General features: G+C 34.5%; 1 protein-coding gene across 9 annotated transcripts in view; it reads right to left on the minus strand.

Annotated features, from left to right (window-relative positions):
- The window catches only part of LOC105261542 (putative uncharacterized protein DDB_G0286901), a 76,835-nt gene that overhangs the window by 31,346 nt on the left and 20,457 nt on the right, over window positions 1-25,032 (minus strand). The window contains exons 1-2 of one of the 9 annotated variants that reach the window (XM_059132265.1): window positions 21,108-23,248; window positions 17,284-18,731 (exon numbers count right to left, since the gene is read on the minus strand). The exons of 7 other annotated variants lie outside the window; for them this stretch is intronic. In XM_059132265.1, coding sequence (XP_058988248.1) covers window positions 17,284-18,478 — 1,195 coding nt within the window. In that variant the 5' untranslated portion in view covers window positions 18,479-18,731; window positions 21,108-23,248. Of the gene's footprint in view, window positions 1-17,283; window positions 18,736-21,107; window positions 23,249-25,032 lie in introns of those variants that run through there. One more of the 9 variants, XM_059132264.1, reaches the window with a different exon arrangement.

The following is a 25,032-nucleotide window of genomic DNA, read 5'->3' on the forward strand; positions in this document are numbered from 1 at the left end:
CCCGTCACACATTCCCAATTTCATTGAAATCGAACATACATATCGTGTTTGGTGCATCAAATAAACGAAATCGGTTGAAGATATATATGGGAGCTATATCCAAATCTGAACCGATTTCAATTTAATTTGACAAATTCATTTTGGCTCCCAATTCCGTTACTTATTTTAAATTTCATTACAATTGGAAATACATATCTTGTTTGGTCCACCAAATACATGAAATCGGCCGAAAATGTATATGGGAGCTATATGCAAATCTGAACCGATTTCAATATAATTTGGGAAATCAATTTTTTAGATAAAATCTATCACACGTTTCAAATTTTAATGAAATTGGGGATACATAGCGTGTTTGGTGCATCAAATGCTTGAAATCGGCCGAAAATATATATGGGAGCTATATCCAAATCTGAACCGATTTCAATATAATTTGACAAATTTATTTTCGGATTAAATCCCGTCACACATTCCAAATTTCATTGGAATCGAACATTCATATTGTGTTTGAGGCATCAAATGAACGAAATCGGTCGAAAATATATATGGGAGCTATATCCAAATCTGAACCTATTATAATATAATTTGGCAAACTTATTTTTGTTGTTTTTTTGTGTTGATGGAAATACAAGATTTGAGATGTACTAAATTGAATCGGACATTAATTTGGTGTTTTATGAGCTTCATGGATATTCAAAATGTGTCCCTTTGTGGGGGAGGTACCAGAAGGATTGGTCCGATATATTACATCTTAATAACAGATCTTGTGTTGATAGAAATATTGAGATGTGCCAAGTTAATTTCGTGTTTTATGGGTTTCATGAATATTCCAAAATTTTGACCCTTTGTGCCGGAGGTACCAGAAGGAGTAGACCGATATACTCCATCTTCCCACCAGACCTTGGGTTAATAAAAATATTGTGATGTATGGAATCGGACTCTAACATAACATTTTATAAGAGTTATAATTATTCAAAATATTGACCCTTTGTGGGGGAGGTACTTGTTGGAGGGGACCGATATTGTTCATTTTCGCAACTGACCTAGCACTGATGCAAATATTAGGATTTACGAAGTCGAAGCAAAATCGAAATATTTTTTCTCCTTCTGTGCAGTACATTAATTTCTTGGAAATTGTTGACATTTTGTGGGGGGAGGTACCAGAATGAGTGGACCGATATTGGCCATCTCCTAACACGATCAAATTTTGTCAATAATATTATGATGTACCGTGTTTGGAACAAATCGGATACTCCCTTCGAGAGTTATTGTGCGCACCAGCCAGACAGACCGACGAACGGACGGACATCGATAGACCGACTGTCCTGAAACGGATTTGGTCCAAAGAAACCTAGGGTAAACCGTTTTTTCGGTGAGGTACATTTTGGCCGTATCAAATGATATATTCCCCTTGAAGCTATAGGGCTGAGGGTATAAAAATCTGTAATTTTCAAACGCAAAATGTTGACATAAAAGAGAACTAACATATGACAACATTTTTAACAATTGCTAATTTTTTTAATTTCACCGTTAGATTAGCGACAAATTTTCTTAACTACAAAAATATGAGCAATCGAAAAATTGATGTTATCGATAATTGTCATTAATTCCGTCGTTAACTAGTTAGAAAATCGCACTACTACTGGTGATCAATTCTTATTCTATAAAAATGTAAAAATGAAAAGTTTTAAAACGCCGAAAGTTGAAAAGTTTTCAAATAAAGGGAATTTTAAATTCATAGAACAAGAATCCAATCTCTGATAATAAATATTCGCATGAATATTTTTTTGTTTTAATTTTAAATTTTCATTGAATTGAATCAACATAATACAACACCCTAATATTATGTATTATGTACTTACATATATAAAATTTGCACCGTGGTGGCTATGCAAAACAAAATCAGTGAAAGTGTAATCGGAGAGCTTAAAATTGTCATTTTTCCCCGTTGTATTCGCTTGATTTTAAACTTGTTCGCTTGTGGCCAAGAGCATAGATTCACGTGAAACGGTCCCTACATTCTCTCAGATATATTCCAGGTTATCACACAAATTCCTTGTGTTGGGTTACTTAGTTTATTTCGATTCTCATTATTTTATTACAATTCAATCATTTTTGTTGTTGTTGTTGCTGGTTTAAAAATTGTGTTACTGTAATTTTATATTGTTGTAGTTGTTTTTGCTTTTCTTTCATTTGCTGTTACGCATTTTTAATTGAATTAAACACTAAATGAAAATAAATTAAACAAAGCACGTTGAACAAAAAATCGAAACACACGCACAGATATTTCGTGTGAATGCGTTAAAAAAAAAACAATTGTTGTTATTATTTCATACGCCAATAATTTTTGTTATGTGGCGGGATTTTTCAAATAATGTATTAAAAACTCGGCAAAAAGGTTGATTTAAAATTAGCAATATAATGTAAACTATTGACGACAGCGGCAGTCAATGTTCAGTTATTTAAATATATGATTGTAATTATAATAATAATTATTTAAAATTTTGACCCGTTTATGGGGGAGGTTCCAGGAGCAGTGGTCCGATTTTGCCCATCTCCGAACTCGATCTTAGTTTGACCATAATACTACGATGTACCAAGTTTGTACTAAATCGGATACTCTTTCGAGTGTTATCGTGTGCACCCGCCAGCCAGACGGATGGACATCTCTAGATCGATTCCAAATGGCCTGAAACGGATTAGGTCCAAAGAAACCTAGATTCTAAAACGGTTATTTCGATGAGGCACATTTTGGGCGTAGCAAATGATATATACCCTCTGTAGCCTGGCTTAGGATATAATAATAAAAAAAATTACATGGCAAAAAAAAAAGATCTGACTCATTGCCAAGTAATGAGTTAAAGTGGCAGAGTTTTAATGACAGAATTAGTACAAAAATGAAATATAAAATTCGCTCTAAAAGAACCGTTAAATCTAGAAGGCTCGTGATCGTGAACCTAAAAATATTAAATCTAGATGAAAATCTATCAAAACCAAAATATCTGCCAATAATATTTTAGCAACCAAGTTCGACATACGACAATAGGAAATTTTTTTTAGTATATCTAAAATTGAGTGCCAAAATTAAAATATTAGGTGTGGTGAATTCACATAAATTCGAGTTGAAAATTTGCAGAATTTGTTAGGTCCAAGAACAACTCCTATTGAAATTAGTATCTTCGTCTTATGTATCTTCGTCCGTTCTGTTTGTTACTGTGCCCCATAATTGCCCAAATAGGATGGGATTTGCACATGCGACCAAATTGAGCCCAGAAATAAGTACATCAAATTTTCTGAAAATCGGTTAAGATATATATAGCTCCCCTATATATACAGTTCATATGATTTATTATTTTAGACCTCCGCTTCCGTAATATGCACTCGATAATAACGACATACGGGAAAATAAATCAAATATAGCTCAGAAATATATTTCCCAAATTTTATGGAGATCGGTTCAGATTTGGATACAGTTATCATATTTAATCGATTTTGTATTTAAGTCACTCACATCCGAAAAATGCAATCCACAACTGTGATATTTAGGACCAGCTATCAGAAATACATCTTTAAACTTTTATAGAGATCAGTTCGAATTTGGACGTAGCTCCTATATATATCTACATCCGATTTTAGGTTCATTGTGCCTAAAAAGTGTAATATCAGCTCAAAGTTTGGATTTTGGTGAAAATCAGTTCAGACACAAATGCCTCTGTCAAATTTAGTGGGAGTCGATTCAGAGTAGAATATACCTCACATAAATAAGTTTCTTTTGGTTTCAAATTATAACTGCTCTAAAGCCATAATACGCATTCAAAAACAATTATGGTTGGTATGATCTATATCACAGAAATTCTCAAAGTTTATTTGTTACCAGTAACTCTACTAAATATGTTGAGGAATCACATCTTTTGACTTTTCCTTATTGTATTTTTGTCCAAAACATTTGCAAATTGTCATTCCTGGTTTTTGGAGGAAAATATAGTTTCTACCCAAAAACGATGATACTGCTCGATTTTTCGCTCATTTACTCAAAGAGAGCAATTTCCATATTTTCTTCTTTTTTTTAGGAAATTGGTTTTTATGTTACTCTGCTCTGTCGAAGAGGAGTGCTCTTCAAAATTTCTGGTATTGTTTGCAGCGGTGAGAAAATGTATATTTCGAGCGGATTTTACGCTCATTAAAAAACAAAGCCTCTCCGCTCTTATTTCATTGGTATAGAAGGAAGTGTATACTCGATTTCTTTTTTAGCTCACAGAAGTACTTCCACTCGAATTAGAGAAAGTTTTAATATTTAATCGAATCTATGCGAGTATTTCAAAGCTATGGTTGTGGTATCCTATCCATAAAACAGTACCTCCCTATTGTCGCCATTTTTGTGACTTCTGGCACGTTTTCAACACAATGATTTGTAATTTAGTATATTAATTTGCCAAAAGTTAGCAAATAATCTGTAAGTAAACGGTGTATAAAGGTATACGAATGAAATAAAATGATAACGTATTCAGATCCATGCCTTCGTATAGCAACCACATATAACTATACCTCCCGATATCCGGTATTTTGATAATTTTAGAGACATTATTCACCGGAATTGTTACAAATTTCGTATTTAAAGATCGAAATGGATACTTCAACCTGTGACAGAAAATTATATATGCACATCCACGTCTTCGTGCATCTCGCATATAACGTTACCTTGTTTTTTTTTATACCCTCCACCATACTATGGAGGGTATATTAATTTTGTCATTCCGTTTGTAACTCCTCGAAATATTCATGTCAGACCCAACAAAGTATATATATTCTTGATCAGTGTAAAATTCTAAGACGATTTAGCCATGTCCGTCTGCCTGTCTGTCTGTCTGTCTGTCTGTCTGTCTGTCTGTCCGTCTGTCTGTCTGTCTGTTGTAATCACGCTATCTTTCGAACAAATTGAGATAGAAGGCTAAAATTTTGCACACATGTATTTTTTCCCAGTGGACAGGTTAAGTTCGTAAATGGGCCATGTAGGTCCAAGTTATCATATAGCCCCCATAAAACGGTACCTCCCGATATTCGGTATTTTGATGATTTTAGCGACATTATTCACCGGAATTATTTCAAATTTGGCATTTGAAGTTTGCAATGGATGCTACAGCCTAAGACAGACAATTATCGGTGCAGGTCCACGTCTTCCTGTAGCCCCCATATAACGGTACCCCCCGATATTCGGTTTTTTGACGATTTTAGCGACATTGTTTACCGGAATCGTTTCAAATTTGGTATTTGAAGTTCGTAATGGATACTACATCCTTAATCAAAAAATGAGCCATGTAGGTCCACGTCTTCATATAGCCCCCCGATATTCGGTATTTTAATGATTTTAGCGACATTATTTACAGGGATTCTTTCAAATTTCGCATGTGAAGTTCGTAATGGATACTTCAGCCCATGCCAGAAAATTGTCTGTGCAGGTCCACGTTTTCGTATAGCCCCCATATAACGGTACCCCCCATATTCGGTATTTTGACGATTTTAGCTACATTATAAACAGATTTTTCTTCAAGTTTAAATATTGTAATAATTTATGACAAAAGTTGCCTATGCAGGCCCACGTCGTCGTATAAGCATTCGGTATTTTTAAGATTTTAACAGAATTTTTAACGGGTTTTATTTTTTGGAGATTGCCAAATTTGTACCAAATGGTGGAGGGTATTAAAAGTTCGGCCCGGCCGAACTTACAGCTTTTTTACTTGCTTTTTTTTTTTTTTTTTGGTATTTTGATGATATTAGCGAGATTACTCAACGGAATTGTTTTAAATTTCGTATTTGGAGTTTGAAATCGGTATTACAGCCAATGACGAAAAATTACTTTTGCAGGCCCTACATTTTATTTTCGGTATTTTTGCCAAAATTTAACCGAATTGCTGTAAAATGACATTTAATGCTCTCAGAGGGTAAAATACGTCTTTACAACGAGCTATACATAACGGTCCAAGTTTTCGAATATTGTGCATATAATATATTAAAAATATTCAAGGGTTTTAAGACTAGTTTTCCCCTTGAATACAGGCTGAGTATTTATATATTTCCGCATGCAGGGTATCCTATTGATTTTGTCCTTATTGGCAACGAAATAGTCAGCAATAATGCATATATCACATATCACAAATTAATGCAGCTAGCAAGTATTATTATTTAATAATTTTTTCTATTACAAATTTCCCCATTACATATGTTACGTCATAAAACGTTGACCTACTAACGCAACGGCTGGTGCGAGCAAACACAACGCTTGATTATGGGTTAAAGTAAAATGCATAAAAAAATTATCTATTACATTTCGTTTTATAAAATAATTACATATTTTCTTACTTTCTTCTTTGCTTGCAAACAACAACAACAACAACAACAAATCACACAACTACAACATCAATTAATATGCCGTGCATTATAGCATTTTGCAGACTGGCTTCAAAGTAGCTATTTTCATTTTTTGCTCAACAATTACGTTAGCTTTGTGGCGCTGTTGTACGACGCGATTATATTATACTTATACACTTGGCAGCGTATCCACTTTTCTTTGCTTGATTTTAAGTTGCAGTTGTTTTTTTTTTTTTTTTGCACAAAAATATTGGTCACTTCCTTATTTTCTTTTTTAATTAGTTTGCTAATATATAAGGTGTTTGGCGTTCAGTTAACATTTTTTCTGGTGTTTTAAAAAAAAAAACTGGGTTAACGAAACTAAGTCAAAGATGGTGCGTTTTCATGCAACCAGACTTGAAATTACTGCAAATTGGAGTTGTTTGGATGATAACAGCCTTCTGTGCGAATTTAATCGCCACACCCCGTAATAGTGGCATAGTTATATATTGTGGTGTATGGTGTTTCTTGGAATGCAACGTTGTATCGAATCCAAATTTGTAAGTAAACTAGATATTTGGGCTTTCTCTGGTTTTAAAAAAATTTATATGAAAATGGAAATAACATTTGTAAAATGTTTATTTTTCATATTCACATTCTGACGGAGTCCATGCAGGTCCATATCCATGGAGTGCACAGCAGGGACCGTCATCTCTGGCAGATAATTGAATATAGAGGCTGTCGTTTTCATAGAGCCCCCCAACATAACTGTGTCGCCTAATATTCAGTATTTTAGCAATTTGATGGGTATTTTTCCAAGTATTTTTTGAAAATTAACAAGTTTATTCCTCACTGTGGAGGGTATTAAACATCGTTTTTATGTAGGTATTTAATCAATCTTTTGTTCGGTTGGGTTGAAGGAGGGGCGAAAATCACCACATATCCTGGTGGAGAGGCCAGAATAGACCTGTTGTGAGCTCTAGACTAAAGTTATTGAAAAAGACGGGCAATTTGTAGATTTTAGTTTTCTGGTATGGAGTCATTCCCTAAGAATTGGGGTCTGATATTTACAAACATTTGGGCATTAACAGAGAAAATACTATAACGTTTCATCATCTTCCCCTTGCATTCAGGGTGAGATGAAAAAACTGCAACCAACATCAGACTGCTGTCATTTCTAAGCCACTCGTCTGAGAGCTGTTAAAATTATACCAGTGGCAGCTTATTATATTGTTTACAAGCGTACAAAAGCATTTTGGTGAAAACTTTCCAGAAAAAAAGTTATTCGGAAATGGAATTCAAGCGAGATTCAAGATTTCTTTATATTTGGCGGAAAAACCACAAGTGGCTATCGTTAGAGCACTCCAGCATTTAAATGCGAATAAATCTTTTGAGTCTCGTACTATTGCTCGGTAGCGTAGCCCGACGTCAAGGAAGTGGGCGGAAGAAAGCAGCAACATCAGCAGAAATGGTTCGAAAAGTAAAGAAGCGACTTGATTGAAACTCGCATCGTAGTGTCCGAAAAATGGCTCGTGAGCTGAACATATCGCACTATTTCATGCGGCAAATATTGAAAAATGAGCTCGAGGTAAAGCCATTGAAATTCCAAAAAGTGCAAGAACTTACACTGCATCAGAAAGAAAATAGACTCAAAAGAGCTTTCGCTTTCGAAAGTGGTGAACAGCCGAATTTGGTTTTCTCCCATGAGAAAACATTCGTCGTCCAGCAGTTTGCAAACAAACAAAATGATCGTGTTTACTTGCAAGAGACGTTAGCTGAAAATGTGCACCTTCGATTGGCAACCAGAACTGAAGCGCCGGTCATGGTGATGGTGTGGGCTGCCATAACACCAGATGGTCGCTCTCCGCTCGTATTTATCGACCGTGGCATCAGAATAAATGCCGAATATTATGGCGAAAATATTCTGGAGAGTTTATTAAAGCCTTGGACATGCAAACATTTTGGCCGTAGACCTTGGACATTTCAACAGTAGTCAGCACCATCGCACGCAACACGCTACACCCAAGAATGGTTACAAACTGAGGTTCCTCGTTTCATTTCCAGCGCGCAACGGCCACCAAAATCTCCGGATACCAATCCGTTGGACTATTGTGTATGGAGTATTTTGGAAAGCAAGGTTGGCACTAAAAAATACCAAAGTGTCGATCACTTCAAGCAAGCGCTTCGCCGGGAATGGACCAAAATACCACACAGCAATATTTGGGCAGCATGTAACGGTTTCATTGGCCGTTGGAAGGCCATAATTCGTACCAATTCGAACAAATCTAAGCTTATTCTAAAATTTAATGCTATTTCCGACATTTTTGCTATCATTCGATAAAATTTAAAAAAAAAAAATAATAAATATGGCGTTTGACTTTGTTGCAGTTTTTTATCTCACCCTGTATGCTGTTATCTGCACATCCTATCTTGTATAAATTAGCTTGCAGGCCCAAGAATATATTTACTTTATGGGATCTACGACGAATATTTAGGGATGTTACAAACCAAATAACAAGGTCATATAGCCTTCTTTCCAAGGTGATATAGCTTTTCATAAGCCTTCCCAGCAACAAAATCTCTTCACCAAACATTAGGTTTATTACGTTCATTTCGGTCGCCAGTAACTACCTACTGGAAAGCATATCAACGCTTAATGTTTACATAGAACATCAAAATACGTGAAATTAGGGCTTTTCTAAAATGCTTATTTTGGTAATTTTTAGTAGTGTTTTTTGTCATCACTGCTAAAAATTTGAGCATTTTCATTTCCCATCAACGTCAAGAAATTCCCTTAGAAGCATCCTCATCTTTAATCAAATCCCAACACCAAATCTTGAATATCAAATCAAATGCCATCTCAATGAATAAATATATTTTTGGGTACCAAACCGAAAGAGGAAACAACAACATTTAAATACACACACATACCATTACACACAGAGCGACATGAAAATGAAAAAAAACGTTGCCGAAAAAGTGAAAGTTTCACGTAGTTTGTGAAGCACTCACAGTCATATCACTCAAGCGTTGGACGACCAACGGCAAATCAAGGCAAACAAAACTATCCCCCCACACCCCCAAACTCTGGTCCGCTCTCGCACATTTTCTACATGTATACATACAAATTTACAGTTTTTTTGGGAAGGTTGCTATGCCGGCATTACCAAAAATATAGAGCCCACAACAATCCACCAAGAAGTGCAGAGCCGCATGCGCAGCAGCTCAACACATTGATGGTTATTACGTCTGAAACGTAAAAGAGATTTTTTGTTTTTGTTTTGACCAAAATAGTTGTCATGTCTGATGGGGTAATGAAAGTAAAACTGATCCAGCTTAAAAGTAAATGTTGTTTTTGTTCTTCTTCTTCTTCTCTTTTCCGGCAAAAGCTGATGAAAATTTTTATGGTATTTTGATAAAAAAAGAAGGTTTATATTTAGACATTTCAGCTTTGTGAGTGCTTCAATAATGGCACAATGCGTCTAAAAGAGGGCTTTCCCGGCAAGGAACAAAAAATCTCTTTTTTTATGATACGGAGAGTGAAAGAGGTCCACAACAAAGACTTTTGTTTAATTTTCTTTCTTTGTTGAGTGGCTTTGTAGGATTATCATGGGTTAAGTTGAAGTTTAAACTGATTTTAATGGCCTCTGTTATTGTTTGGAAAAATACGTTGAATAACTCGTTGAAAGTGAATGGAGGATCGATTAAAAAAAAACAAGGTCGCCTATTTTCCAATTTCGCACAATTAGGACCAAATAAAGTTTATAGGTGTCAAAAAAAAAATTAATAAGATATTAATTTTTTAAAAATTTAATGGGGGAAATTTTTAAAACATCCTGAAGAAAAAATTTTTCATTTAATTCGTAGCACTTCAAAAAAAAAAAATGGCAATCCAAATAAACAATTCCTTTTTTGCAGGGAGAGCATCTATCCGCTCCAGAATCGTGAAAATCTCAAACTTAGTTCAACATTCTGAGTGAATACGATATTAAACTTACTTACATAGCAAAATTATATACATCCGAGAAAAACATATCATTACCAAGTAATGGGGCTATAAAGGCACTTGTTTTGACATGGACTTGTCATAGGAAGTAAGTACTTCAAAATCTACATCCGTACAAAACATCTCATTACCAAATAATGGGGTTATAAAGGCCCATAAGGCATTTCAACGCCTTGTTTTGACATAGACTTGTCGTAGGAAGTAAGTCCTTAAAAATCTGCCATCAAGAGCCAATAAATAGTTTAAAACAAGTAAAAAAGAAGCTAAGTTCGGGCAGGCCGAATATTTAATACCCTCCACCATTCGGAAGGCACCTAAATATTCTCAAAAAAAAAAAAACGTCGAAAAATATCGCTCAAATAAAAACCGTATAGGGGCTATACGAAGACGTGGTCCTGCATAAGTAATTTTTTCATCTTATTTTTTTTTTATTTCGTCATAGGCGGTAGTACCGAACTTCAAATACGAAATTTGAAACAATTTCGCTGAATAATGCCGGAAATATTATCAAAATACCGAATAAAGAGATGTACCCTTATACGAAGACGTGCACTACAAAGACAAAGACTCTCGCTATACGAAGACTTGCATCTGTACAGACAATTTTCAGTTATAGGTTGTAGTACCCATTACGAACTTCAATTGCGAAATTTGAACCAATTCCGGTGAATACTGTCAATAATATCATCAAAATACCGAATATCGGGAGGTATCGGTAAATACGAAGAAGTGGACCGATATGGTCCATTTACGAAGTTAGCCTGCCCACTGTCAAAATACATGCTGTGATTACTTATTGGCTACTGGTAATGCAGAGGGTATGTGGTTGTCATTACATTACATTGCACCATGGCAACCACCATTACATTACATTACACCAACCAATTTTTTGTTATAATACCAACAAAAATGTCCATTACTAATCAAATGACGAATCCATTATTTTAACAGGGATATGTAACCCGAAATAAGTAATTATGCTTTAATCACAAATAAGTCAAAAAAATAAACGGATATTATGTGGCTTCTATAAAAAATCACTATTATGTTTGGCCAAGGAATGACAACATATCTCAAGCGAAATTATCTGGTTAAAAAAATGGCTTAGTAATGAGATTTGTAAGTAGTTACTGTTGCCAACATGTATTCAATGAAAAAGGCATTGTTTAAAGTCTTACATCAACAACTCAACATATTTTATTATTTGGGGTTTCCGACACAGAGTCTCGAACACATAACCTATAATGAAGCTTTTATTCATTACTTGGTAATAAGGAAATATATTTTTTAATTTAAATGTTTCGAAAGAATATAACATTATTTTCAACCCAGAGGTGATGAAAATCTAGTTTGTTTACATTAATTTTTAATAGGCTAAACGGTACACATGGCGCCCAAATGTTTGGAACTATAACCAGCAGTGCACAATTTATTTGAAATATGTTTATATTTAAGGATAGCTTCTAAAAATATATTTCATTAGATTTACCATTGCACCTACAAGTGGTATAGGGTAGTTAAATGCAGAATTTCCAACACCCAACTTCTAACTGAAAATAAATACCATGCTCTGTTCCAAAACCTGCAAGAATCTACTAGTTTTGCAATTTTTTTTTCGATATCATAAAGAAAAATTGGGTTATTGTAGAAAAAACTTTAACATTCTTGCAGCTCTGGCAGAGAGCAACAATCAGAATACTTCGGCATGGCAAAATTCCCATCACTTGAAGCGATGCATTTAAATCGATATTTCGGAAATTGGCTAAAAAGTATACCAAGGCAATAAAAAAGCTCCAAATAAAAATGTCATGAAATTGAAATGGCAAATATAAAATAAACTAAAAATTACCCACCAAAAAATTGACAACAACAACAACATGAAATGTTGAAGAAAACAAACAGAAACAACAAAACTCGCTCAACATGAAATTAATGAAAAATAAAATCGAAAGTTGTTTTACTTTTGTCTAAAGTAATGGCGTCGACTTCGACGGCGCAGCTTTTGGAGAAATGTGAATTTTATGTTTTTTTTTTTTTTCTCCGTTAATTTTTTCGGCACTCGAAATTGAGACAAAACGAAATGAACATACTCACAAACGATTTGATCCAATTGCGAGACGTACAAAACCTGCTGCTGCAATTGTAACATTATGACTGGTTGGCTAAAAGAAAACCCTTGAATTTACTTTTGTCACTGCATGGAGGTAGTTGATGTGACATTTATTGTCTTTATTTACGCCCAGATAAATGTCACCATGAAGGTGATTGCCATGCTTTGATAATCAGTTTGATTTTAGGGTTTTCTTTCTAGACTCTTTCTTTGGCTGTATGGGCGAACAGAGTCAAAGGCAAAAAAAAAAAAAAATTGTGTGTGTGTTTTTTTTTTTTGGTTTTTACCAAAAACCCACCCATTATAAGCCTAAGGTCTGATGGCTAGGCAGCCACACTGCCGCCTGGAATCACTTTCCTTTCGTTATTGTCAATTGGGTAGTTTATCTACTTTTTTTTCCTACACAACAAAATAATCTACTTGAGTCCATTTTTTTTCAGCTTTGTCTTTGACTTTGACATCTGGCCGGTGAAGGTTTTTTGGTATTTTGTTGTTTTTGTTTCCTACTTGGTCATACACTTCCCGGTATTATGCATCAGGCGGTCAAAAGTTATTGACTTTTTTGGTATTTTAAAAGGTTTCTTCGATTTTTTTGTTTTATTTGTGATGTGCAAAAGAGTCTTTTCAACAATAGTTTCTATAATTTAGTTTTTTTTTTTTTTAATTTTGATTATGTTTCTTTAGAAACTGAAACGCAGGGAAGTTCTTTTGAAAATTCTCCAAAGAATTGCTACTATATACGGGGTTAGATGAAAAAACTGCAAACAATTTTGAGACTGCTGTCATTTCTAGGCCACTCGTCCGAAAATTGTTAAAATTATACCAGTGACAGCTCATTACATTGTTTACAAGCGTAGAAAAGAATTTAGGAGAGAATTTTCTAGAAAAAAAATTATTCGTGATGGAATTCAAGGGTGATAGTGTGATTTCTTTATATTTGGATGGAAAACTACAAGTGGCTATCGTTAGACCACTCCAGAATGTGAACAAATATTTTGTGTTTCGTATCATGGCTCGTTACCGTGATACCGGTAAAGTAACCCGACGACGAAAGGAAACAGCAACATCGGCAGAAATGGTTTGAAAAGTAAAGAAGCAACTTGATCGAAACCCGCGACGCAGTGGCCGAAAAATGACTCGTGAGCTGAACATATCGCAATGTTCCATTCTGCAAATACTGAAATTCCCAAAAGTGCAAGAACTTACACCGCAAACGAAAGAAAAAAGACTCAAAAGAGCTAAAGAGTTGTTTCGTTTGACCGAAAGTGGTGAACTGTCGAATTTGGTTTTCTTCGATGAGAAAACATTCGTTGTCCAGCAGATTGTAAACAAACAAAATGATCGTGTTTTCTTGCCAAAGAGGTCGGCTGAAAATGTGCACCTTTGGTTGGCCACCAGAACTCAAGCGCCGGCCATGGTGATGGTGTGGGACTCCATAACGATCGTGGCATCAGAATAAACGCCGAATATTATCGCGAAAATATTCTGGAGGGTGTATTAAAGCCTTGGTCACGGAAACATTTTGGCCGCAGACCTTGGACATTCCAACAGGACTCAGCACGCGCCACCCAAGAATGTTTACAAACTGAGGCTGCATTTCTGGAGTATTTTGGAAAGCAAGGTTGGAACTAAAATTTACCAAAGTGTCGATTACCTCCATTACTGGACCGGGAATGGGCCAAAATACCGCAGAGCAACATTCGGGCAGGATGTGACGGTTTTATTGACCGTTTGAAGGCCATAAGTCGTGCCAAAGGTGACCAATTGGAACAAATCTAAACTAATTCTAAAATTTCATGCTATTTCCCACATTTTTTGCTTTCCTTCAATAAAATTAAAAAAACAAATAAATAACAACAAATAAAAAACATTAAGTTCGGCCGGGACAAACTTTTTATAGCCTCCACCTTAGGGTAAAAGAAACATTAGAAGAAATGTGGCAAAAACCATTAAAATGCCGAATATCGGGAGGTACCGTTATATGGGGGCTATACCAAATAATGGACCCATACATGCAATGTTTCGTCACCGGAGCTGGAAACCATTATGACAAATCCACAAATACCAATTTCTAGACAAATCCGTGAAAAAATGTGGCAAAAAAAAACTAAAATACAGAATATCGGGAGCTACCTTTATATGGGGGCTATACCACAACGTGGACCTATACAAGCAATGTTTTGCCACACGCTCAGGGACCCGTTATGACCTACAAATACCAATTTCCAGACAAATCCGTGAAACAATGTGGCATAAGTCATCAAAATACCGAATATCGGGAGGTATCGTTATATGGGGACTATACCAGAACGTGGACCGATATATCTCATTTTCAATTCCAACCATCCTAGACACAATGCAAATAGGTCTGGCGCTCTACGTCAAATAATGTGGGCTGTATCGTGATTTCAACAGACAGACAGACGGACAGACAGACGGACATCGTTAAATCGACTTAGAATTTTATGAATTTTTTGCTGGTCTAAGACGAATATTTAAGGATGTTACAAACGGAATGACAAAGTTAATATACCCCCCTTTCCAAGGTGGAGGGTATAACTATGACGTTTGACTATGTTGCAGTTTTTTTATCGCACCCTGTACCTATAAAAGATTAAGTAACCATATATCAAAAGTTAAAGTAATAATTATGCTTATGTATAAATGAAGAAAAGATATATTTTATGTCGGGACAACTCCTGAGTTGTCCTGGAGTTGAGAATTGGTGGATAACATAAGGGCATATGAATGAATATCAGGTCAATATAGTATCGTATTTGTCTCTGTATTGCCTTACCCCCAACAGAGCATTTGCATACAGTAACTTTCGCCAAATCGCAATAAATTTATCGTATATTTTCCATTGTAAAATTCATAGTGCTTAGTAAAGTGTTAGTGTTAAACCGGATGAGCATTTCTATATAAACGTGCTTTACGATCATAATACCGTTAAAAAAAAAACTAGATTATATCCGAAAAATTTAAATATCAACGATTAAGACCTTCCTTTTTATATCCCAGTATAAAGTATCGAACATTTTCTATATAACATATATAAAGTTACATGAGATAAGAATTTTGAAAAGAAAAAAATTAAAAACAAGTAAAAAAGCTGTAAGTTCGGCCAGACCGAACTTTGAATACCCTCCACCATTTGGTACAAATTTAACAATTTTCAAAAAAAAAATAAAATAAAATTCCTTAAAAATCTGTTAAAATCTTGAAAATACCTAATGTAGCCGTATATTAGAGTCTATACGACGATGTGGACCTGCATAGGCAACTTTTGTCACAAGCTATTACAATATTGAAATGCGAAACTTGAAAAAAAAATCTGTTTATAATGCACAGGCAATTTTCTGTCATAGGCTGTAATATCGAACTTCAAATGCGAAATTTGAAACAATTCCGGTAAATAATGTCGCTAAAATCATCAAAATACCGAATATCGGGGTATACCGTTATATGGGGGCTATATGAAGACGTGGACCTGCACAGACAATTTTACGTCATAGGCTGTAGTATTCATTACGAACTTCAAATGCGAAATTTGAAACAATTCCGGTAAATAATGTCGCTAAAATCATGAAAATACCGAAGATCGGGGGGTACCTTTGGGGGCTATACGAATACGTGAACCTACCTGGCTCATTTTTTGTCTTAGGATGTAGTATTCATTACGAACTTCGAATACTAAAACTGAAACAATTCCGGTAAACAATGTCGCTAAAATGATCAAAATACCGAATATCGGGGGCTATACGAATACGGGGACCTACATGGTCCATTTTCTGTCTTAAGCCGTAGCATCTATTATGAACTTTAAATATTAATTTTGAAACAATTCCAGTAAAAACTGTCGCTAGAATCATCAAAATACCGCATATCGGGAGGTACCGTTATATGGGGGCTATACGAAGACGTGGACCTACATGGCCCATTTTCAATACGAAAAGTCCTGCAGAAATAGTAAACATTTGAGTAAAATTTTATCAACCTACTTCGTTTCGTTCGGAAGCTAGAGTGATTTCCACAGACGGACGGACATTGATAAATCGACATAGAATTTTATGCTGATCAAGAATATATATACTTTGTGGGGTCTAAAATGTATATTTCGAGGTGTTACAAACGGAATGACAAACTTAATATACCCTCCATACTATGGTGGAGGGTATAAAAAGGGTGTATATTTTTCTATACCTATACCGATTCAACTATGACTTGTTTTCAAGTTTTTTTGCCGAAGATTTCATCGAATTAGAATTTCTTACGATCAAAAGGGTTTATGTTATTAGAAGAAAATGGAAAATTTAGAAAATTCATAATGGGTTAAGGCTATAACTGGTGCTTTAGAACTATTTGATTATACCTTAGGCAATGCGCCAATTCCATTATATTTTTCAACATCTGAGAAAAGAAGTCAATTTAAATACATTTATTGTCCTAACCTATTGAGTGCCAATGACAAAGAAAACCATGATGCACAAAGGTCTAAGCAACCATTTGCAATATGGATGCCGGTCAAATTGGGGATAGATGGTAAGAGCAAATTTTTAATGGACTGGAATATTACTCCCAATATGAAAATTTTTGAAAAGGTAAAAACATTTCCTGCTACAAGAAATTCTCAAATATTTTATTTTTGTTGAAATAATATTTCAGCAGATAAGACTTCTTATTACTTAGATTTTTAAATGTTTTAAGAGTTTCTTACACATTCTTTTTTATTTTTTTTTATAGGATATTAATAACAATTTGAAGCTATATTTAAGAAAAAAAAAATAAGAATAAGATATTATTATTTGTGTTTCACTTGTCATACCATTCAAATAGGAGGCATGCTGTTTCCACAGCTGTTGCACTTGAAATTGTGTCCAGCGATTGTTATCCTCGAGATTGGGGGTATTTGGATTGTTATTATTATTGTTGTTGTTGTTGTTGGAATTCACATTATTGCTATTGTTGCTGTTGTTATTGAGATTATTCACAGTATTGCTGTTGTTGTTGTTATTGTTGGCTAAATTACCATTCTGATTTTGAACATTGCTTAAAACTCCCACCAAACCATTGACCAGATTATGGGCTACGACATTATCGCTGAGATGCTGGGCTAAATTATTGTTACTGCTGTTGGTGGTGGAGGCGGTGTTGGAATTGTTGCTGTTGCTGTTGTTGTTATTGTTCCCACTGTTATTTAATAACATATTGTTATTGTTAATGCCACTGTTATTGCTGCCATTACTCAACGGTGATGAGCTATTACTGCTACTGTTGTTGCCATTCAATTGGACCACCGCATTATTGACATTGGCCAAATGTTGCAAATGATGTTGCAACAACTGACTACTTGGCGGCAGTGATGAGACCAAATTATTGCTAAGATTATTTATGGTTTGTTGCAGCTGCTGATTGGCATTGGCCACATGTTGCATGGTGTTGCGCAGCAATGTGTGAGTTGCAACATTATTGTTGCTGTGATTATTGGTTGGGTGGGTATTGTTGTTGTTGGCATTTAATGTATTACTGTTGTTGTTATTGGGGCTAAGATTTAAATTGTTGTTGAGCAAATTAAGGCTGCTGCCGTTACTGGAGGGACTACTGGAAAGACTACCACCTCCACCTCCACCAGCTATGCCACCAGCATTGCTGCCAGCCAATAAATGTGGCAAGTTATGCATTACTTGCAGAGGTAAAGAACTTAAAGACGGTAAGGGTTGGGTAGATCCATTATTGCTGCTGTTGTTGTTGCCACTGTTATTGTTAACATTGTTGTTCATGTGATTAAGCAAATGTTGTTGCTGTTGATTATTGATATTTTGTTGTTGTTGATGTTGTTGTTGCTGTTGTAACTGCTGCTGCTGCTGATTGTGATGATGCTGATTCAGTTGCAATATTTGTAGCTGCGCTCCATTGTGTTGTGCAGCTGCCGCTGCCGCCAATGGGCCATTCATCAACGAGCCCAGCTGTAATGATTGCGGTGGCAATTGATAATCCATTCTCATTGATAGATCACGCATAAATCTGGTTAAGCAACAAGTCGGAAATAAACATCAGAACTTTTGGCCAGATAGAAATTCATTCACAAAAACACGTTCGCTCCGTTGTTCAACATGTATATACATATATTTTGTACTTTAATCAGTTAAGCATTAATAATAAACAAATTTTATAGTGATTTTTTTTTTTTCTTTCTAAAATTATTTATTTATTTATTTGTATTTTTTGTGATTTTAAATGTCGTTTTGATACAGATTTGCTATTTCAGTTACTCTTTCTGAAAAAAAAACATTAATAAAAAAAAAATGTTGTAATTGTTATACTCGTTGTACTTGTGGTGAATTTCACCGAAATTCCTTGAGATAAGTGGTTTTAAAATATGTTGCTAATTAAATCCATTATTTTATTAGGCACACTTTGGTATTTCTTGTTAGAATTTTATGTGGTGAACCATTTTCTATACATACAGCACGAAGTCAATTTTTTTTTTGCTAAAAATGCAAGAGACTTAAATACAAAATCGGATGAAACATATATATGGGACCTATTGTTATATCTGAATCGATTTTCACCAAATTTCACATACTTTCCTGTTTATTCCTGGCGAAAATATCCCAGACAAAAAACAAGGGACTGATGAGGATTGGTGGCTCTTTCCGAAACCTAGGTATTCGCTGCCTTACCCCCTGGTAAACATTACCATCGATCTCCCCTAATAAACAAACGTTGTTTTTATAAAAACAACAATAAAGGGATTAAGCCTAACCATTTTGCAACAACTATATATGAGAACTTTAGTTATATATGAACCGATTTTCACCACATTTGATATACTAGGCTCAATTTGGTCGTATGTGGCAAATTCCATCCTATTTGATCTACAAATCGGATATAGGAGCTATATCTAAGTATTGACCGATTATCTTTAATTTCAATGCAGCTCGCACTAGGGTCAAATAAATGATTTGTGTAAAATTTCATATCGATCGAACAATAAATGCGACCTGTAATTTGTTCACAAAAATACATGAATAGACAGATATGCGGACAGACGAATATCCACAAATCGACTCAAAAAGTGATTCTATGAAGATTCTCAAAAGTAAGTATGGGACTATCTCATTTCCGTCTCCATTTTACAAACAGATGCACAAAGACATAATACCCTGAGCCCTGTGTGGTGTAGGGTATGAAAAGCTCACATATATTTTATTAAACACACTGTTTTCCATGTGCCCAGAACCAGGGAGATATATAGCCCAAAAACAATTTCCATGTAAAATGTGCAAGAAAATGCAGAAAACCATTTGAGAGGCGGTCCGGGCTTTCAGGACCTCACTCTGTTTACGCCACAACTCAGAATAGATTATCTGGAACTCTGATTAAGGGCTTATTTTCCATTGTTGATCTGGAATTCTGATTAAGGACTTATTTTTCCATTGTTGATCTGGAATTCTGATTAAGGGCTTATTTTTTTTTTATTGTTGATAAGTTTTCAAAGCCATTCGAAAAATGTTCAACAATTTTCGCAAAAGATTCTAAACAATCCTTATTTCACTATTATGTTGTCTATAATTTTTAAAATTATATTTTTTTAACTTTCTTTTTTTATGGTATTAGGGGCTTTCAAATAAATATTAAAAAATCTAGTTTCCGTAATTCAGATGGCCACACAGACCATTTTAGTGTAAAAAATTACACACCCTATTTTTTCGAATATCCATATTCACTTTTTTTTAATATATAATAGTATTTAAAAAAAATCTTATTTTCGGTTATACCCCACAATGATGGTTTTGTCTGAGATCGACCATGACCTTGTTTAAGAATGACATAGACGATAACAATTAAAACCTTGGAGCCTTTTTGAAAATATTTTTTTTTTACTTTTTCATACATTTAATTTCCTTTCATTTAATACAATTTTTAATCCCAAGATTTGATGTTAGCTGATGGCAAAAATTGAGCTCGTACTGTAGTTAAAAATGTTCACCAATTATTTATTTATTTATTTATTTTTTTTTTTTTTTGAATAATCTTGTTAGTTTTATAAATTGAATTTATTTTAATATTTATTTGGTTTTTAATTTTTCTTTATAATTTGTGAACTTTCAAAAATAAATTCCTTTTTGAAAGTAATTCATATTTTGTAAATATTTTTTATTAATTTCATTATTTACTTAATTTAACTCATAGTTAATGAACAAACATCTTTAAACAAATTTAACCTTGATTTTTTTCTTTGCCTGCACTTGTTTCACAAAACTCTACAATTTTTTTTTTTTTTTTTTTTTTTTTTGAAAATTTATCTCTTATTCTAATGTTTAGAATTTTAATGTAGGTATTTTGTTTTATATTCCGAAACTAGATCAGGTTTGGACAATGTGTGTTAATTTCAATTTTGACATTTGTGGTTGTGATTTTGTGGGTTTTGGATTTCCGAACAAATTCTGTGCACTTTGAAAGACACGCTTTGTCTTTGCTTATTTTAATTGTTGTTTGATACAGACATACATACATGTTTGTATATAAATATATAGGTATGTAGTTGATTTTGATTGTTGTTTGAAATATCAATTTGCTCTTGTTTGTCAAAACTGAGATCTCTTGGTGCTATCACTTTTCGGTGTATTTTTATTTTCTATATACCTATGCTTTCGCCATATATAGATATGTATAAGCTATAATCATACTAAATGTACTCAAACATTATTTTTTTATTAGATAAGCTTGTTCCGTTGTCGCACAATTTTCTTCTCTTCAATTGCAAGGCTTTGTGGGTGTGTGTTTTTATTTATTTATTTTTTTTTTTTTTTTTTGAATTTCCACTGCAAACGAAAAATGATTGATTTTGCAATTGTCAAAAATTTTCTTTTTGCTGTTTTTATTTATTATTTATTTATTTTATTTTTTTTTTTTTTTTTGAATTTTCAAATTATTTAAAAGCCCGTTAAACAAGTTGCACTATTTCGACCGATTTCCGTTAATACTACCGGTACCATTGCCACACGTTTGCAGAGTGAGCTCTTCGATCCCGTAAAAGTTCAACAGAAACGGCGGTTCACACTACAGAAGCGCAACGTGTTCGTATGTCTGTTTGCATATTTCTGTGTGTGGTAATACACAAGTCTTGGCCAGGCAGATAGCCCACCACCTTATTATGCAGAGGGAATTTGAAAACCCAACTTGACAAAACAAAAAAAAACTTTATAAACAACAACAAAATAAAGCAACAGAACCGCATTATAACCAAAATTCTCTCGCTCTCACTGTATGTACACCCAAACTGGGAGAAAGAGTTAAGTGACGCCGTAGAAAGATAAAACAGCAGCCGTAACAACAACAGCAACAAGCAACAAAACCAAAACATATATTTCTTTTTTGTTTTCATAAATATTTTTATTTTGAGTTTTGTTGTATTTTCAGTTTTCTCCCAACCAGTCAGTCAGTCAGACCAGACAGCGCTTAGCCAGCCAGTCAAAGAGCGAGCTTGTTCAATTGTCGCCCTTGTCGAAAACTTTCGGGAGTAAGCTTTCATGTCAGCTATGAGCATTTCTCTTCTTTCACTTGGACTGCAACAAGTTCAAGCTTTTCGCAAGCTGAAACGTCAGACAGCAACTTTCTTTATACTCTCTCTCACCGTTGTGATCGGGGCACAGTGGTTGTGTGCCTGAAAAGTGGCGATGGGTGGAATTTTTTTAAATATTTTATGGCGACAAATGGAGAACAGCTTTCATAAATTGTTATTAAAGGGGAAATAATAGATTTTAGAATTAAGAACTTATTCAAAGGCAATGAAAATATACATTTGAAGTTTCAGAATTAGAAAAGTGTGTTTTTCTAAAATTAAAGACGGAAAATAAAATGTAATGTTGTTAAAATTAAAATTTTAGTTGGCAAAAAAATGATTTTGAAATATCAATACTATCTATATTATCGGCTCCTAAATAAGATGCCTATAAGAAATAAAAATAAAATAAATAAAGAGTTTGAAAGAATTCGGATGCACATTTCGAGTTTTATGAGCTTTATGGTTATTCAAAATGTTGACCCTTTGTGGGGGAGGTATCAGAAGAAGTGGGTCGATATATCCCATCTTCACGTTACATCTTGTGTTGGCTGAAATACTGAAATGTGTGAAATTTGGAGACAATGGACTCAACTTTGATCCGTTGTAAGCGAGGTACTTGATGGAGTGTGCCCATATTTTATATTTACACTGCAATAAGCACTGATCAGAAAATATTTGGATTTGTACAGTTTGCAATTAATTGAATGATTCTCCCTTTTTCTATATGGTGAATTATTTTCTGTGAAAATTATGACCTCAGGGGGAGGTACCAGAAGGACTCGTTGTAAGTTTGATAATAATATTACAATATACCAAGTATGGACCAAATAAGGTAACTAACTTCGGAAGCTATCGTGCGCACCAGCCAGACAGACAGACGGACGGATTCTTCTAGATCGATTCCTAATGTCCTGAAATGGATTTGGTCCAAAGATACTTAGGGTCTAAACCGTTATTTCAATTAGGCACGTTTTGGCCAAATGATTATATACTCTATGTAGCCATATGGGAAGGGTATAAAAAGCGTGCTCTGTTAAGAATGCTCATTGCTCGCTTCTTTCTTTGATTTTTACCAAATTTTTTCACGGATTTGTCTAAAAACCAGCAAAGAAAGTCCTAAAGTCGGGCGGGCCGATTTTATGATACCCTACACCACTTTGCTAATTTAGTTGAGCTCCACATAACAAGTAAAAGTTTTTATGGGATTTTTATGATTTTACACCCTATGATTAAATTATAATATAAAATTTAAAGGACTAAATACGGCGAAGCATTTGTATCTTTTAAATTCGGACTTGTATTGCCCATTTGGTGCAAAATTAATTCTAAATCAGATAAAGATATGTATGGGAGCTAAATCCAAATCTGAACCGATCTCGATAAAACTTGGCAAAGATATTTCTGAGCTGTATTTGATATATTTCCCTGAATATCGTTGTTACGGAGTGCATATTACGGCTGTGGATAGCAAATACAGCAAATCGGATGAACAATATATATGGGAGCTATAGCAATATCTGAACCGATCTTCACCAAATTTTGCATACTACCTTCTAGACTCAATTCGGTCGTATGTGCCAAATTCCATCCCATTTGGGCAAATATTAGACGTTTGGTGCACTATCAAAGGTAAATCGGACGAAGTTATATATGGGAGCTATATCCAAATCTGAACCGATCTCGATAAAATTTAGCAAAGGTATTTCTGAGCTGCATTTGATATATTTCCCCAAATATTGTTGTTACAGAGTGCATATTACGGCTGCGGAGGACAAAAATAACAAATCGGATGAACAATATATATGGGAGCTATAGCTATATCTGAACCGATTTCTATCAAATTTGGCATGCTTATTTTTAGGCCTAATTTGGTTGTATGTGCAAAATTCCATACTATTCGGGCTGATATTACACGTTTGGTGCACAATAAAAGGCAAATCGGACGAAGATATATATGGGAGCTATATCTAAATTTTTACCGATTATCTCAAATTTCAATAGGGTTCATCCTTGGGCCAAACAAATGTTGTTTGGAAAATTTCATCTCAATCGGATAATAAATGCGACCTGCATTTTCTTCACAAATATACATGGACAGACGGACGAACGGACAGACGGACTCAGAAAGTGATTCTAAGCAGATCATCAAAAGGAACTATGGACCTTTCTCGTTTCCTTTTGCCTGTTACAAACAAATGCACAAAGACATAATACCCTAACCACCTTGTGGTGTAGGGTATAAAAATTGTTGGTCATAATGGGTTCTAGCTCCAGTGGCGAAAAATTGTATGTATAGGTCTACGTTTTAGTATAGCCTCCATATGACGGTACCTTCCGATATTCGGTATTTTGATGTTTTTCCCATGAATTTGTCCAAAAATTGGTATTTGTGTGTCATAATGGGGTCTAATGTTTCCTTTACCTTAAAGTGGAGGGTATTAAAAGATTTTTTTTTGTTAGTCCAAGTTCCGAATTTGATGAAGAGGTACGTAGTTTCTGTTGCTTTATATATATATTTTTAGAAACCATTATTTCTATCCTTCCGTTAGTTAGTTTGTTTAAAATAACCTTTTCTGGGTTATTTGACTTATAGAGTTTCCAAGCTTTTTCTGGTTAGAAATTTTTTAAAGTTTTGGCTTTAAAATAAAATATATATTTATGGCTTTTCTCAGATGTTTTTTTCCTTTGTAGAAATCTTGTTTGCCTAATAAGAATCCAATTCAGAAAAAAAATCCACCTTGACATGGAATCAACTCTACATAAGTTTTGCTTTTAGACACTGTATCAGCATTTCAAAGCTTTACGTCAACATTGGAATTTACTCTCACTATGGCTCAGAAACCGCCAAAAAGCCATAGTTCATTTCTGATAGGGTACTCAGAAAACTAGTTAAGATACTGGTGTTACAGTGCTCCATAATCATCATTCACATGATCATCATCATCATGCAGAGCATTGGTATATACATATGTGTATGTATGTATGCACAGAGAAGATGCACGC

Source organism: Musca domestica, unplaced genomic scaffold (assembly GCF_030504385.1).
Source record: "Musca domestica strain aabys unplaced genomic scaffold, Musca_domestica.polishedcontigs.V.1.1 118, whole genome shotgun sequence".
Taxonomy (NCBI): domain Eukaryota; kingdom Metazoa; phylum Arthropoda; class Insecta; order Diptera; family Muscidae; genus Musca; species Musca domestica.